The sequence below is a fragment of the Durio zibethinus genome, chromosome 8 (assembly GCF_047325235.1).
Source record: "Durio zibethinus cultivar Kanyao isolate XHJ-2024 chromosome 8, ASM4732523v1, whole genome shotgun sequence".
Classification (NCBI taxonomy): Eukaryota; Viridiplantae; Streptophyta; class Magnoliopsida; order Malvales; family Malvaceae; genus Durio; species Durio zibethinus.
The window spans coordinates 314882-331654 of NC_143169.1; the positions used below are offsets into that span (position 1 = coordinate 314882).

The following is a 16773-nucleotide window of genomic DNA, read 5'->3' on the forward strand; positions in this document are numbered from 1 at the left end:
AAGCCAAGAGAGTGCCAGAGTCTTAAACACCGACTAGAATACCTTGATTATATGTCTGATCTATGGAATGCTTATGTATGGTATTATCTTGATAAGTTAATCGATCTGTACACTGTTAAAAATATTATCGAATAGTATTGTCATGACTCTATCACCCGGAGAGCCCGAAACTGGAGCTGTCAGTTACTAGAGCCTTGGCACTACTACCTGTCACTGTCTCAGAAATAGTATCACACTTTCATTATGAAAATTTGTTTTTAACTAAATCAAAACGTTTAATTTTATATTGAATCAAATTAAAAATAATATTTTTAATTGAGAAAACTTTCAAACATTAAATCTTAAACTAAATATTTAGCTTATTTTTCGTTATTGAGTATAATTCTTGATACTTAGAAGAAGAAAAAGTCCACTATATTACAAATTTTTATTAATTGTTACTATAGGAATAAATTATTATATTAAAGGAAATGACAAGTTTTAAATTTATAAAAAAATGAAGTTATTTTTACTTTTTGACATTAATAACTAAGGTTGTGTTAAAAAAAAAAAGGAAATAAGTTTTCTTTTTCTCCCAGTTAGCGACAAGCAACTTCCCACTCACATTCCCAACTTTTCTCATATTTTTTTATTTTTAATTTCCACAAAGAAAAATACTGTCTCAACACAAATCAAATAAACAAAAAAAATAATTCTCTTTAATTTCTATCTTTGTCTAAAATGTTTGTTTTCTTTCCAAAATGTTGGAATCTAAAAGTAAGTTCGAATCCATAAGGGAATGGGTTGTTGTATATATATATATATTGAAAAAATTGTGTGTTTCTTTTGTTAGAATCTTAGTTTTTTTTTTGTTTGTTCCGAACAAAATGGTATTTGGCTTAGTGGTATTATGGGTTTATTGCTTACAATTGACTAAACCTAACATGAAAACCAGTATTAAAATCTTTCACACTAGGTAAATCATTTATCGTTTTCATTTTTTCTTCTTCTGTTGCTTTATTTGTGTTATTAAAAATATTGTATTCATTTATATCATTATAATAAATTATAAATATTTTGTTTTGATTCTTACAAAAAGGTATTCAAAAGTAATGAAATTTGTCCGTTGTTAATTTGGTTGCTAAAAGCTTGAAAATGAGAAAATAATGAGAAATTTTTAATAATTCTATTAGAATTTTGCTTTTGTCTTGTGTGTTTGATAAATTTATAGGGCTTCAAAGAATCATTCTATTACTATTGGTTTTGGATCGTAAATGATTTGATTATTTGTGTTTTTAGCTGTTGTTTTCTATTAGATAAGGCAAATACCTCCACCACTTGTGTTGAGGAATAAAAGACAAGGGTAGCGCTAATGAGAGCATATGGTCAAGAACTACTAGATTTCTTTAATGAAGTGCAAAGGCAATATCGACAAATTAGGAATTTATTTCTCCAATAAACTCTAGACTTTTAATGGATGTAATATTGGATTTGATTAGGAATAACTTTTAGTTCAATAAATATTTTTTTGTTAACAATTGTTATTTTGTAAATAATCTTTATTACATTCATGCATTCCTACGTTCATTCTCATGCATAATTAGATGGTTTCATAGACATCACTTTAAATATGTACCCCAATTATGATAAATCAAGGTTTAAAGATAGCTTGTATAACTTACCACTAGTATAACACCTAAGCTCGTGTCAGATGAATGAAGCAAGAAAATGTAAGCCGTATTGAGAAGTTAAAGAAGGTTCAAGAAGAAATCAAAGGAGAGTTGAGCAAAATCCTCAAAACACTAAGCAAGTTGAATAAAGAGAAAGCTATAAAAGAATATGCTAGCCCTAATGACCATCTATTGTAAGATGTTATTAACCCTCTATATCCTCTTGGTTATGGCTCATATTAGGCCCAGTCCACTCAAGGCACTTCACCATAACAATTCATATTCTTTGTAGGGAATACTTACTTAAAAATGCCATCTACACCAAATGAAAGAAATGTTTAAAGCTATATTCCATCTTGTATTCATTGAAAATGTAGTAGAATCAGTCCAAATCTCTAACTTAGATGACCTAAAAAAGAAGGAAAAGCTAAAATTGAAAGCAATTGAAAGTTTAAAGGACTCAACAGTCGAATAGAAAATGAATTTGTTAAAAGAGAATGATAAAAAATGTAAAAAAAAATGCAAAAAAAAAAAGAAAAAAGTGAAATGAAATGAAATGAAAAAAAAGAATAAAAAATAAATTAATGGGGTAAAATATCAAGGTAATCTACATAGAAAAAATGATCATTGGTTTGATTAGCCTTCAAATATATTTTAGGCCTATTTTATCCATTGATGGATCGATGGAAAAGGAAATAAAAAAAAAAAAGATAAGAGATGAAATATGAGAGATGTGAAAAAAAAAGTAAAAAAAAAGGAAAAAAAAAGAGAAAAAAGAAAAAATTAAACTGAAAATCCAAAAAGGTGGTTTAAGTAAAAATGGAGACTTAAAAAAATGGCCTCATTTAAGGATCACAATGATATGGATAATATTTGGTTCAAAGATAAAAAAAATCAATGGAATATTATTTTTAGAAAGAATTCTAAATTAGAGTTAAAAATTATCTGAATCATCATTATTCAAAATGTTGATATCCTATTTGAGTAGTTACATCATTTTGCTTTCTTTCATCATCGATTTGTTCTTAACCAAATTTCCTTTTGATAATGAATACCCATTTTTCTTGTTCTTTACCAAGTGTGCATCCCCTAAATGAATTGAAAAAATGTATCATATTTGTCATAAATTAACATGATGATAAATAAGTGAATGATAATGCTCATAAAAGATTCTTTAATTCCTTTGAAAGAAATCCAAGATGATTAAAGTGAAAGAAACCATAAAAGATGATTTGAAAAGGGTAAATAATATGACCAAATGATGAATATAGTGATAGATTAGTCAACATAACCTAAGAGTTGTGACTAGATGAGAAAAATAATATGCATCAGTTGACAGAATTTGTTCTGAGATTGTTAGTACTGAAAAGCTAAAAAAAAATATATGAGATGATGAAATCTTGAGAACCTTATTACCATAATTGAAATGGCATTGATTTAGTGACATCTGCATTACATGGATTGTTGTTTGAATAAGTAAATGTACATAATCTGGAGAATATTTGAATATTTGATAATTGCATTTGTATCATGGTTGGGGCATGCATTTACATCATGTAGAGTACATATGAATCATAGTATAGCATTTGCATTATTATTTAGGACATGCATTTACATCATTTAGTGAGAATCTGAATTGTTGCATTTGCGTAATTTATGAGGCATTTGCATTATTATCATGACATTTATCGCATACAAGAATTTGACTTTAGCAGGAGAAAATGTTTTACTTTTGAATCCTCAAATGAAGATCTTTCATAATGAGATTTTTTTTTAGATGAGGAAAACATTCCAAATGTTTAAAGTTATAGAGCCTTTATTTAAAAGAGCATTTTTTTTTCAAAAATAATCACGATTTATAAGACTTCTAAGCATAATCAATAAAGTTATTCAAATCAGAGGCTTTGAAAATTTGGATGTGAAATCCTAAAATTTTTTTAATGAGAATTTTTGAAATTTTGGATGTCAAATACTAAAATTTTTTTTAATGTGAATCCCTAAGTTTTCGAATGAAAATCTTTAACTTTTGGTTGTAAATCTCTAAAATTTTCGAACGAGAATCTTTGAATTTTGGCTGTATGCTTTGAAATCTTTGATATGAATCCATATGAAAATTTAAATTTTAGATGTGAATCACTAACAAAAATCTTTTGAATGCGAATCTTTGAATCTGGTATGTGAATTTTGAAATTTTGGATATAAATCCCTAAATTTTTCAAATGAAAATCTTTAACTTTTTTGGTGTGAATCTCTAAAATTTTGAATGAGAATATTTGAATTCTAGTTGTAAGCCTTGAAATCTTTTATGTGAATTCCTGAATTTTTTGAATATGAAACTTTAAATTTTGGATGTGAATCACTAATAAAATTTTTTTGAATGTGAATATTTGAATCTTGTATGTGAATTATAGTCTATGAATATTTACAATAACGAAGATAAAATTCTTGTGAACCTGAAATTCTTACGAATCTGAAAGTCTTACAAATCTTTAAATTCTTGTGAATTTTAAATTCTTATGAATCTTTGAATTATGGTGAATCTAAAAATTTTTGTGAATCTGAAACTTGTGCAAATCAAAATCTGTGTGAAACTTGAAATTTTTGTGGATCTAAAACCTTTGAAAATCTTGAAATTTTTTCAAATCTTGGAACTTTTTGCGAATATTGAAATCTTGCAAAATTTTAAAATTTTGTGAACATTTAAATTTAATGACAATTTGTTGAATTTTCAAATTATGAATCTTTAGATTTCAAGTTTAAAATTTTCAGTTTTTCTGGACCTAAATAAAATGGATGTCTTTTGATCTTTGTACAATTCGTGTTTCACTGAAAATACACAAAGAAGGGCAGCTATAAACACCCTATTTTGTCTAGAAAAATTGTCTGAAATTGAATTAGGCCAAATTGGGAAGTTTTAGGCCCAATAGGATAAAAGCCCAAAATTTTTAATTTTGAGTTGTAATTTGATTTCAATCTTGATTTTGATTTTGATTTTAATTTAGATATAGATTTTTTTAATTTAGTTTTTATTTTAATTTTGTGATCTATTGTGGTAAAAAAAAAAGTTAAAGTCAAGGTAAAAAAAAGAGAAAAAGTCAGAAAACCCAAAAATGAAAAACTGTGAGATTTTGTTTGAGATTCAATCTTAGATTCAATTGTGAGTTTAATGGTTTAGTAAATGTCTTAGGGCTTAATTCATGCAAAATAAAATCACATTGAAATCATAGATTTGGTGGTATTGATATTTTGCAAATTGAGAAAGCATGAATCCTTATATAAACAATTCAAATCTGTGATTAAAAAAAAGGACAGTAAGCACACATAGAAAAAAATTGAGCAAGTCTCACTAACCAGTAACCAATTCCTAGCTAGCTTATTATTTGCCTGAAACCACTCATTAGCCATTCCGAACAAATTCCTCAAATGTCAATGAGCCATACCAACACAAGTCCAAAAAAGAAACAAACCAATAGTCAAAAAATTCACAAGCCAACAATTATAATCTCACAACCCACAGAAGCCATACATAAACAGCTGACTCCACAATGACTCAATTGCCAATAACATACAGATAAAAAAAAAACCACCATTGATCCAGTAGAAATCAACAGGTGACAAAGCACGAAAAACAATAACCCATAATTCATTTAATGGAGTAAATTTCAAAAGTAAAGATACACAGAAAAAAAAATGGTGAAAAAGTCACCATTATCGATGATAGGAGCATTTATGACTTCGGTGTTCGATGACGATTGGTGTGATTCTGGGAGATCGGAACTCATGAGTAGGAAAAGCATAATGAGTGCAACAACATACTAAAAATTTACAAAGATCAAATGATGGGAGATAGGCTGAAACGGTGGTGGAAAGTCATGGTTTCAACTTCAGATCTAGGCCATTAGAGGAGGATTTTCAACAATCTAACCCAAATCCAATATGATGAGGCCAAAAAAAAGGTTTGTGGGAAGTTTTGGCTTGAATGATGGCTAATGGATGGCTGATAAACTATGGTGTGTGACGGTAATGAAGCCATGTCGATTTCTATGTTGGTTTAAAAATTCAACTAGATTCATTCATTGCTAAAGAAAGGTTAGATATTGTGTTTCTAGAGAGAGAAATTACAAATTGAAAAATGAATGAAAAACTAAATAGGGGATATTTAAGCTAAAGATAACATGACATAATTTAGGGCACTAAGGAATCAGGTTCATTTAACCCATTTTGAGACCCACTTTTTGGTGGCCCTGTTTAGGTTCGGCTTAATTGTGATAATACATCCTAACCTATGTGAAGAAAACTTAAGCCCAAATCATCCACCCTTCATTTTAAACCCGAATCAAAATTTAGATTAGGCCATTTCAAGCTTTAATTTTTTGGACTACAACTTGGAGTTAGTTTAATAATCGGTACAATTTTTTTTTTGTTTTCAGCTCTTATTTATTTTATGTTATTATGTATTATTTATTTTGATTATAGATGTTTTAAAATATAAAAATAATAATTTTTTTTGAAAATTAATCTATGATGTCCTATCAAATTATTAAAGGATTTTTATGAATTTCTTAAAAAATATTTTTGATTATGAATCTTACCAAACTATTGGAGGATGTTATTCAATTAAAAAATAATTTTTTAATCTTACCAAATTATTGGATGATTTAAATCTTGAATTAAGTCTTATCAAATTATTGAAAGATTTGATGAATTTTTATAAAAAATAATAATAAAATTTTCAATCTTACCAAACTATTAGAGGATTTAAATCTTAAATTAAATCTTATCAAATTATTAGAAGACTTAGTGAGTATCTTAAAGTAAATTTAATAAATTATTTTTCAAATAAAATCTCACCTAACTATTAGGAAATCTGCATTGAAGTAAAGTCTTACTAAGCTATTGAAAGATTTTACTGATTGTTTCCTAAATATGTTAATAAATCCAATGACAAAACCTCTTCAAAGTTGGACACAAGTCTCCATGAATACTTCTAAGGTGAAAAAATTATCTTAAATTACTACCAAACTATTTGAGTAATTTTGAGGTCAATTTTCAATAATTAAATTATTTAGTAAACTATAAAGATGTTTTAAGACTTGGATAACTCGAAATCAAACTGGTATCATCCTTTTAAGTAGGTGTTGTGAAGGTACTATAACATTCCTTATGCATAACCACACTCCCGAACCTGATTTGGTTTCGTGTACTAGAATCTATCATTTAAAAATACTTAAGGCAAGCTTAGGACTCATTTTTAAAATGGGACAAATTTAGTTAAGTGGTCAATCACACCTACACAAAAAAAAGATTGGTAACGACTCCTTAAAATTGATGTCTAGCATAGATTCATGGATCTATATGTTATGACAAGTCTTTTAAAGTTCTGAAGTGATCTAGGTGGTCCTCTGGACCAGCGGCCCAATCATAGGTTCTTTTAGGAAGTTTTATGGAAGCTAGGATATTGGCTTATTTGATAAACGGAGTTAGAAAATTATGGTTGTTTTCTAGCCATTGGAAGTATTTGTTCTTTTTCTTTTTTTAAGGTAGCAAGCTCTTTACGCACGTCAGCCACTTGTAAGACCAGTTCATTCTCAAGGTTATGGTTGGTAGGAGTTTAGTTTTGTGTGGTGAGGTTGTTAAGGTATATACTGTCTTGGATGTGTTGGGGGGTAGCTTTCTTTGGGTTAAGTAGAGTTTTGTGGTGGTTTTCAAAAAGAAGAAAAACTTTCTCCTTGGTGGGTTTTTCCTGTGGGGGTTATTGGGTAGTCTACTGATATTATTGAAGTGCCTTTGCTGGGTGGCAACTTGGGCATTCAGTAGTTGGATTTGGTTCATCGGTGTTTGGTAAAATTCTAATGGGGGTTGTTGCATGTTGGTTTGGTACATAGGGATTTGTAGGGGTGGTAATGTAACTTGCATATTTGATGTTGCAAGAGGAATATTTTGCTAATTAATGGCATTAATGGGTTGTGAAGACTAGACTTGTACATGAGGTGGTTGGAAAGATGGGTTTGAGGTTCTAATAGCATTGGTGTGGACCAATGCTAAGGCTAATGTCATATTTAAAGATAAAACTGCAATTAGGTTTTCATAGTATCCTAGAGGTTGTGCAATCCATGCATTTAATGATAGTGATTAGTGGGGAATGGAGAAATGGGGTCATACCTTGGATTCCATAACAAAATGTTTGGTGATAGGATCTGTAAAGGGTTGGTAGCATGGTTGTTGCATCAAAAACAGCTACAAGTTAGGTAGTTGGATTTATGGTAGGTGTTGCTGTTCTAAAACAGTAGGGATGGTGAAACATGGTTGTCGTTTCCCATAGACGATGCCAATTATTAATGGTGTTTTTGGGTGTCTTAGCTGGATAAAAGCTTATTCAAGGTCAAAGGTTATGGAACCTGCGCCTTAGATAGAAAGCATAATCAAAGGGCACTAGAGTTGGTTTTCATAATGCGTTTTGACGTTCAAGTCAGTGACGTGTTTAGAGTTTTAGAAGGAAGAAGGTAAAGTGTGCTAAAAAAGCTATGATGGAGGGAAAATGTTTAAGCTTTAAGTCTTATGCTCCTAGACATCCTCCTTACCTTATATATAAGATGAAAGACGACGATTTGATCGAAATAGTTGATAGTAAGTTTATGTGAAGCTCGAGAAAGGTCCACGTGAGTGGTTGCAAACTACATTTAATGATTCTAGACAAGTGTAGGTTGTTTTTAATAATGCTAAACAAGTTGGAGGCCAGGAAACTGCATTTAATAATCCCAAGTAAACGTGGACTGCATTTAATTATCCTAGACAAGTTGAAGGCCAAGTGTTTAACTTTAAAGTGATGCCTTGATAAGACGACAATGGAGCTATTGGGCAAGTCATTCTTTCGCAAACGGTGAGCCAGTTCTATGGTAAGTGACGTAGGAACTGAATGTGTACTGACCGGATGTCCAAGAGAACTAAACTTGTTGACCATGCAAATAGGTATAACAATTAGTAAAAATCAAAGCGCTTTGATGGCTGGAAGAAATGCAGTTGACAATGTCATGATGGCTCAAGAGTCGGTCGAAAGGTATCATACGAAAACACTTTCCCCCATTTGTGCTCTAAAAATCGATATTTGTAACGCTTTTGATTCCCTAAATTGGAACTTCTTGTTCTTTATGCTTGAAGCTTTGGGATTTCCTAACCTATTTCTTAATTGGATCAAAGTGTGCGTTACTACACCTAAATTTTCCTTAGCTATTAATAGAAGGCTATTTGGTTATTTTTCTGGCACTAAAGGAGTACTTCAAGAAGATCCTTTATAACCATATCTCTTTGTGATTGCTATGGAGGTACTATATTCTTTATTAAACAAAGCTGCTTCCAAGGGAGTATTCTCTTATCACCCTCGATGGCTTACCCATTTATGTTTTGCTGATGGTCTCATTGTCTTCACCAAAAGTAATCCTGCTTCTATTGCAATTTATAGCATTTTGGAAAATTTCTGTAATGTATCTGGATTGCAACTCAATAGTTCAAAGAACGAAATCTGTTGTTCCAGAATATTTAATAATGATCTCCGTCTCATTCATCTCTCCACTGAGTTTAAAATTGGTGTTTTACCAATAACGTACCTGAGTGTTCCACTTACTTCACGTAAGCTATCTACAAAGGATTGTGCACCTTTCATAGACAAAATCACTTGTAGAATCAAAAGCTAGGCCGCTAAAAATTTATCATATGCTGGTAGACTGCAATTGATCAAATCTGTGCTTTTCAGTATATAGAACTTTTGGTGTATGAATTTTATCCTTCCCTAAAAGGTCATTAAGAAAGTAACTCAGCTCTGTACCGTTTTCTCTTTCTAGAGAGGTAAGGTAGCTAAAGCTGAAGGAGCTCTAGTAAACTAGCATTGCATATGTCATCCCAATTCTGAGGGTGGCCTTGGAATAAAGGATTTAAAATCTCGGAACCAAGCTTGCATTTTAAGGGATTTATGGGTCTCCTCTCCTAATCCGACTCTTTATGGATATAGCCTTGGTGAAAAAATATCTATTAAAAGGTAACGGTATTTGGCAAGTTTCTCCTTCATAGAGCAGCAGTTGGAGTTGGAAGAAATTACTAAAATTGTGAAGTATTGCATTAACTTTCATGCAAGATGGAAGGCAGATATGGTTGAACTCAGTTGATACATATTTTGTTAAAAAAAAAAAAAATTAAGAGAATAAAAATAATATAATAAAATTTTGGCTTTGAGATGTAAAAAATTTTTTATTAAAAATAATTATGTTTCTAAAATACAATAAAGTATTAAACTCTTCAGTAAAAAGTAATAAAATAGTTATATTAAAATATCTATTTATAATGAATGAATATATATAAATTTTTATTTAAATGGTTATGATCTTTTGTATAATTATGACATTTATAAATAATAATTTATTTATATTTAAATAGTTATAACAATTTATCATATGATAATTATTTTTATTCAAATAAAATTATTTAAAATATAAATAAAATTAATATAAAAATTAATTTTATTTATCAATAATTAAATCTTTTTATCTAATGTATGATGCAACACATTTTAAACTGCTAACATATTTTACTGCAAGTACATGAATGAAATTAGACACAAACAAGAGAAGGATGATTGGCAGGGGATTCTTTGGTTTAAATACCATATCCCCAGACATGCTCTTATTTCAAACATGGCCATCCTCGACAAACTACGTACCGAACAAAGATTACGCAATTGGGGCATCCATATTAATCCAACTGCTTGTTTTGACACCAGGAAGTTGAATCCAAATCACTAACCGAATTTCGTTACAAGTGTTACAGCTATGAGGGATCCAAAGGAAGTGATTAACTGACATTATGATTTTTTTTTTTTTGGATCAAAACTAGATCAAAAGGTAAATCTTTTTTGGTTACTATTTTTAAACTTGCTTGGAAAGCCGTTATTTATGGAGTCTGGATGGATAAAAATAAGAGTATTAATTTGTAAAGCAAATTGATAGTATTACAACCATCTTATAATTCATCAAGGATGTTGTCCGCTGCAGGCTTCACAGAATTCAACACCTAGTTGATAATTCTGTTAATCAATCTCTTTCTAGTAATTGGAATCTTGACGAGTCGATGCATGATTGACTCATCTCATCTTCATTTTTTCTTAGAAGCTATGTTTGTATAAACTAAATTCTTTGTACTGCTTTTGGATGAATAAAATCACATTCATTTATCTAAAAAACTAGCAAGATGTAGAAATTATACTTAAATTTTATCATTCTAATATGTAATTTGATTTTGACATAAACAAGGTAAAAGAATATATTATAAAAAGTTTATTTCTATGTATGTACTATATGATTGTAAAAATTTAAATGAATCGAGAAGAACAAGAAAATAATCTTATTAAAGATGTAGTTTATTTACAATAAAATGTTAAGTTTTTAAAAGAAAATTTTGATAAATTTGATAATTTATTTATAAAAAAATGTGTGTTTTCCTCATAGATTGATTGAATAACAAATGTTACTCACAAGAAATTGTATTTTTTGAAGAAAATAATTATACATGATATATGTTATTTATACTTGTAAAACTTATTATTTTTTAGTCAATTAATCTTTGTAAATTTATTTATTTATGGTAAAAAAATTTTTCTTTTTCCCATAGATATAGGTATTTAAAGCTAAATCATGTACAATAAATTATTTTTAAAATTATTTTTAAAATTTTTTTCATAATTATAACACAAATAAAAATACTTAAAAAAACTTAAAAATTAGAAAATAATATAAAAAAATAAAAATACTATTAAGTCATGAACTAACACAGTTCAACTTTTCATGGGTGATGCCAAGTACCGACTCGTATTAGTGTCTATCATGAATCATGCTAAGCCAAAATTTTGAAAATATGAATACCACGGCTCATAGTTAAATCGTGTTTGACACGGCCTACTACCATGCCGTACCAAATATTAAGCCCGGCCCCATCCATGCAAATGGCAAATGCAATTGCAAAGCTGGTTCTTGAAACTGCCAGGCTGGCAACCGTTAGAAATTGAGAATCCAACGTCAGGATCCGCTGGCCTTTATTCTTTGATACCCAATATCTCTCTTTTCTTTCTCAGTCTGCTCTTTGGTCACTGAAAAAAAAAAAAAAAAAAAAAAAGCTTCCAAAAACACCCCGTGTAACACTCTTGCTCTTGTCTTGTGGTGTTCATTGCATTGAGAAGCTTCGTGAGTTTGGCTTAGATTCAACCCACATTGTCTTCGGTTGGTACTTTATGCTTTGTTTCTGCTTTCTTTTTTTTCTTTTTTTTTTTAACTTGCTTATTTGGGTTTTTGGTTTTCTCATCTCTAGATCTGGGGTAAGTTGTTTTCTTTTTTTTTTTTTTTTTTTTCTGAATTGTGGGTTTTCATCGATGGTTCTGTTACGTACATTGTGTGTTCTGCTGTTTGGGTGCTGAGAAAATCTGGATACTAGGAATATAATTGAATCTAGGATTCATTCATGGTCTGGAAGAGATTGGTTTACTACATTTTGAGTGGCTCTTTTCTTCTACGCCGCAATTTTCTGTTTGATGGCTAAGAAAGAATGTAAACAAAAAACAATGACTCTTGAAAGAAAATTTCTATTAGTAATTCTTTATTTAGTATTTTAGAATTTTGAGCATTTTCATTAATTAGTGGATCCTCCCTATGGAATCTGATTCCTACGTTTATTCACGAAACGTGTTTGGAAATTGGATTTGGGTAAATGTGAATTTTAACTTGCCTATAACTTATGGGAAGAATATATTCCATAGAATGAACTTTTGATAGACTGAGATATATAGAATTTTGTGTCATCCTCTTTCTTTTTGTTGATTCTTTGAACAAAATTCAATCATTTATTAACCCTTTGCTAAACCGTGGTTTCTTTATGCAGTTGCCGAGATGGTTGCAAAGGAATTCACTGTTGATTTGAATAAACCCCTTGTCTTCCAGGTACCAAAATCATAAGTTTAATTTTGGTTTTATCTTTTGGGACAAGCATGTGTAGTTGACAGCTATGTTGTAATTGGTTTTTGCTTCATGTATTTAGTTTCTTACAAGATTAAAAGGGTGTGAGATTCTGATCTTTTTGAATATTTTATTGTTTACCAGATCCTGTATTTCTGTTATTTATTTCCTTGAGTTGATTTCTTGGTGGTGTCAATTATGCTAACTTCTTTACAACTTCTTGTTCTGTTTCACTCCTTGACTTTCCTTGGCTACTCGCTTTTGCTTCCTTGTTCCATTTTAAATCCTCTTTAGCAATCTTAGGCATCACGGAGATCCTATTGAGAAAATTAGGGGTCGGTATATCTAACTTCAATCATAGATTATATAATTTGACTGTGTAAGGATCTATGACAGGTTGGTCACCTTGGAGAAACTTATCAGGAGTGGGTTCACCAGCCTATTGCGAGCAAGGAAGGTCCTCGATTTTTTGAGAGTGATTTTTGGGAGGTATTTACAAACATTTTGAAATATTTTAATTAGGCATTACTCAGGCAGTTTGTCATAAGAACATGCTAATGCTTCTTGGACTTGTTTTACTGAAACAGTTCTTTACCCGCACTGTCTGGTGGGCAATTCCAACCATATGGCTGCCAGTCATATGCTGGTGCATCACAATGTCTCTACATATGGGGCACACACTTCCCCAAATAGCTTTAATGGTTGGTTTTGGTATTTTTGTGTGGACATTTCTGGAATACACTTTGCACCGTTTCCTTTTCCACATTGAAACAAAGAGTTATTGGTTAGTTTTTTCTCTTCTGTGCTCATGCCTCTTATACACACACATACATACACGCACACACTCTACCAATATTTTGCTTTTGTATTAGGACTTTTAATCAGTTTTCTGTGTATGTTAGCTTTCAGAGTGTGCTAGATGTAATAATTCATTGAGAACTTTGGTATAGGGGAAACACTATACACTATCTTCTTCATGGCTGCCACCACAAGCACCCTATGGATGGCCTACGACTTGTTTTTCCACCTGCTGCAACTGCTGTACTATGCATACCAGTATGTATATTTTGCTTCAATTCTTAGTCCTTCATATATTACATGATGCTTGCCAGGTCTCCATTCAAATAGATGACTTCAGGGCTGCGACAATAGTTTATGTGTATAATGACCTTTTGCAGTTGGTAATTTCATTTCCTGTTATTCCTGATACTGTCATCTAAAATCCTTTGAAACCTCAAACTCTGAACTGTGAAAGTTCAGATCAAAAGCATTTTTGTTGCGTGTCTAAAGTCAAGTATTTTTGAATTATTCTAATTCCTTACTTTCCACTTACTGTTTATTTTCACTGTCTCTTTACCAGTTTTGGAACCTGGTTAAACTTTTAGCCACTCCCTCTACTACTCCTGCTTTGTTCGGAGGTGGTTTGCTTGGGTATGTTATGTACGATGTCACCCACTACTACCTACACCATGGTCAGCCCACCAAACAAGTTCCTAAATGCCTTAAGGTAAGATACTTGTGCTTTAACTAGTTGCAGGTAACACCAGTTTAACACTTCTCATCATCTAGAGTAGATTCTCATTATAAATTTTCAGTTCCACTGACTTAGTAAAAGCAGAATTTAAGCCTCATCGATAATAATAGCAAGATATCTAAACCTCAAAAGTTCATTGTCTTTAGCAAAGCAGCATTGTGTGAGTGTTCTGTGGCTTGATTTGACCATTTTTATTGCAGAAATATCACTTGAACCATCACTTTAGGATTCAAAATAAGGGCTTTGGGATCACTTCAGCGTTTTGGGACAGAGTTTTTGGAACCCTTCCTCAAACGAAAGCAGCTGAGAAGACCAGATAATTTAGTTGGCAAGAACAGCAAACATTGATTGGTTACAACCTGTGAGGTCCAGGTCCGGATTGAGGGTTTAAACAATTTTTTCTTGTGCTTCCATTTATTCTGTAGCATGTTGCTCTAGTCTGGATGAAGTCTTGTGGGGTTGGCATCTCATCTCATGGATGGTATCCTATCTCTATACATTGAGTTGTTTGTGTAAATGAATTAATTGAGTAGTGTTCCCATTGTATTCAATTGTTTATGGACCGTAGCTTCAACAAAACAAAACCTCTTTCTTTATTTCACTTTGAATTTTCCAATTATTTTGTAGGAAAATGATTGTGCTTTTAAAAAATCATTGCTATTACACTTCTTATAGGGTACTGGTCGCTGCGAAATGATTTGGCAAGAGGTTTTTTAGTTTTTTTTTTTTTTGGGTTATATTCATGATTGACCAAAAGAGGCATGTATGGTTTGGTCGAACAGATTTTACCGGTGGAGTGGCCTTTTTAATTAAAATAGTGAAGTAAGACTGTAAGATTGACACTTTAATTAAATAGTTAGAGGAGGGTTTTTTTTTTTTTTTCGATTATTATCTAATAAATTGGCTTTCGAATGAAAAGGCTATATAAGCTTTGATACCTTTTTCATGTCTCTAACTATCTAATTGTTAAATATGTCGGCTTTGTAATTTAATGATAGTTTTTATTTAACAATTAAATGGAAAAAGTGTTTTTTTTAATTAATATGATAATTTTTTCATATTTTGTCTTTTTATTTAAGCTAATTTATAAAAAGGAAAAAATATTTTATATTTATTGTGCACAAACTTAATTATATATATAATAAATATGTTAATTTTTCATATTTTACTTTTTATTTAATATCAATTTATTAAAAAATAATTAATATTTACATATTTACATTGAAATTAATATAAATAGAAAACATTTGATATTTAATGAGTACTAACAGACATTTATTGTTCAATATTCAATTATATACTATATTATTTTTTGGCCAAACAATACTATTAAATTCTCTTTAGCCTTATTGGTACGGGCACTAAAGCTATGTATGGTCCATGGTGGATTCTTAATGGATTAAGGAAGGTAATATAATCTGAATTCGGTGGATTCTGGCTCAACTTGATTTTTTAGAGTAGTTTTTTTTTTTTTTTTTTAAATCGAGTATCGGGTCGGATCGAATTCGATAATATAAGAAAAAAATTTGGGTCGGATTTTAGGCAAACTTGATCCTATTCAATCCGATACATATAAAAAATTATTTTTTAATTATTTATATAATTTTATATTTATATATATTTATATATATTTATATTTATATTAAAAAATAATATTTTATTAATTTTGGGTTGGGTCGGGTATAGTTTTATTCAATAACAAGTCGGGTTGAGTTTAGGTATAAAAAAATAAAAAATTATCGAATTGGGTTAGGTTCGAGTTTTATATATATATAATCGGATCGGGTTTGGGGCGAGCAAAACCCACCCCGACCCGACCCGTTGCCATCACTAGACATTGCAAAATGGTCAAACAGTCGCTACTCAAGTCAAGTAACTAAAAAGCTAAGAGCATGTTTGGTCAGGCAAATGGCATGGTTTATGAAACATGAAAATGACATAGTAACATGGAAAATTTTGTCTAATCTGTTTGATGCATTTGAGCCATTGATGAAGGGGCTTAAGCCATTCAAAGAAAATCTTGAGTTGTAGTTCACTTAGGATGTTAAGGGTGATTTTTTTACTCAAATGGAGGATTTTACAATGGAGTTCTGATTGACACATTAAATTTAATGGCAATGGTGTAAACTTGACAAAGGTCCCACAAAAGGATAAAGACATTGTATAGGCAATCAAGGTGAAATATTTGAAACAAGTGGAGAAAATGGTGTTATGAGTATAGGCAAATTGGTTTAAGTTTATGGTCAACATGAGCTTTTATGAAAATAGATTAAAATTTGTAAATGAGTTCTTTTACTCTGTTGTCAATGGTCTTTTTTACAATTTTTTGCTAGATATCTAGAGGGAGATTTCTTACCTGAAAGTCTGAGATGAAAGATGAATGATGAAAAGAGGATGAGGGATTTATCATTGCAATGATTGGAATGATCTTCAAAGTATAAGGAGGAGAATGTATGGATAACATGTCTGGAAGAACATTATCTTTTCCTTTTATATGTTTTGTACTGAATGAGTACTTTAAAAACCATTGCGAAAGTCTTAGCAACTATGCATTTGGCATATATTTTTCCTTAAAATTTTATCATTTGATAGAATGCTT

The 16773-nt window shown here is 30.5% G+C and overlaps 1 protein-coding gene across 2 annotated transcripts; it reads left to right on the forward strand.

Moving 5' to 3' along the window:
• Positions 1-11549: 11549 nt before the first annotated feature.
• Positions 11550-14894, forward strand: LOC111278543 (dihydroceramide fatty acyl 2-hydroxylase FAH1-like). 2 transcript variants are annotated; one of them, XM_022865143.2, is made up of 7 exons: positions 11550-11911; positions 12567-12625; positions 13037-13129; positions 13228-13424; positions 13591-13696; positions 14001-14147; positions 14375-14894. In XM_022865143.2, exons 2-7 carry the CDS (start codon positions 12575-12577, stop codon positions 14492-14494), a joined length of 714 nt encoding a protein of 237 aa, XP_022720878.2. In that variant the 5' UTR covers positions 11550-11911; positions 12567-12574; the 3' UTR covers positions 14495-14894. The 2 variants fall into 2 exon arrangements, with proteins under 2 accessions (XP_022720878.2, XP_022720879.2); XM_022865144.2 differs by lacking the exon at positions 11550-11911 and adding an exon at positions 11948-12006.
• The last annotated feature ends 1879 nt before the right edge of the window (positions 14895-16773 follow it).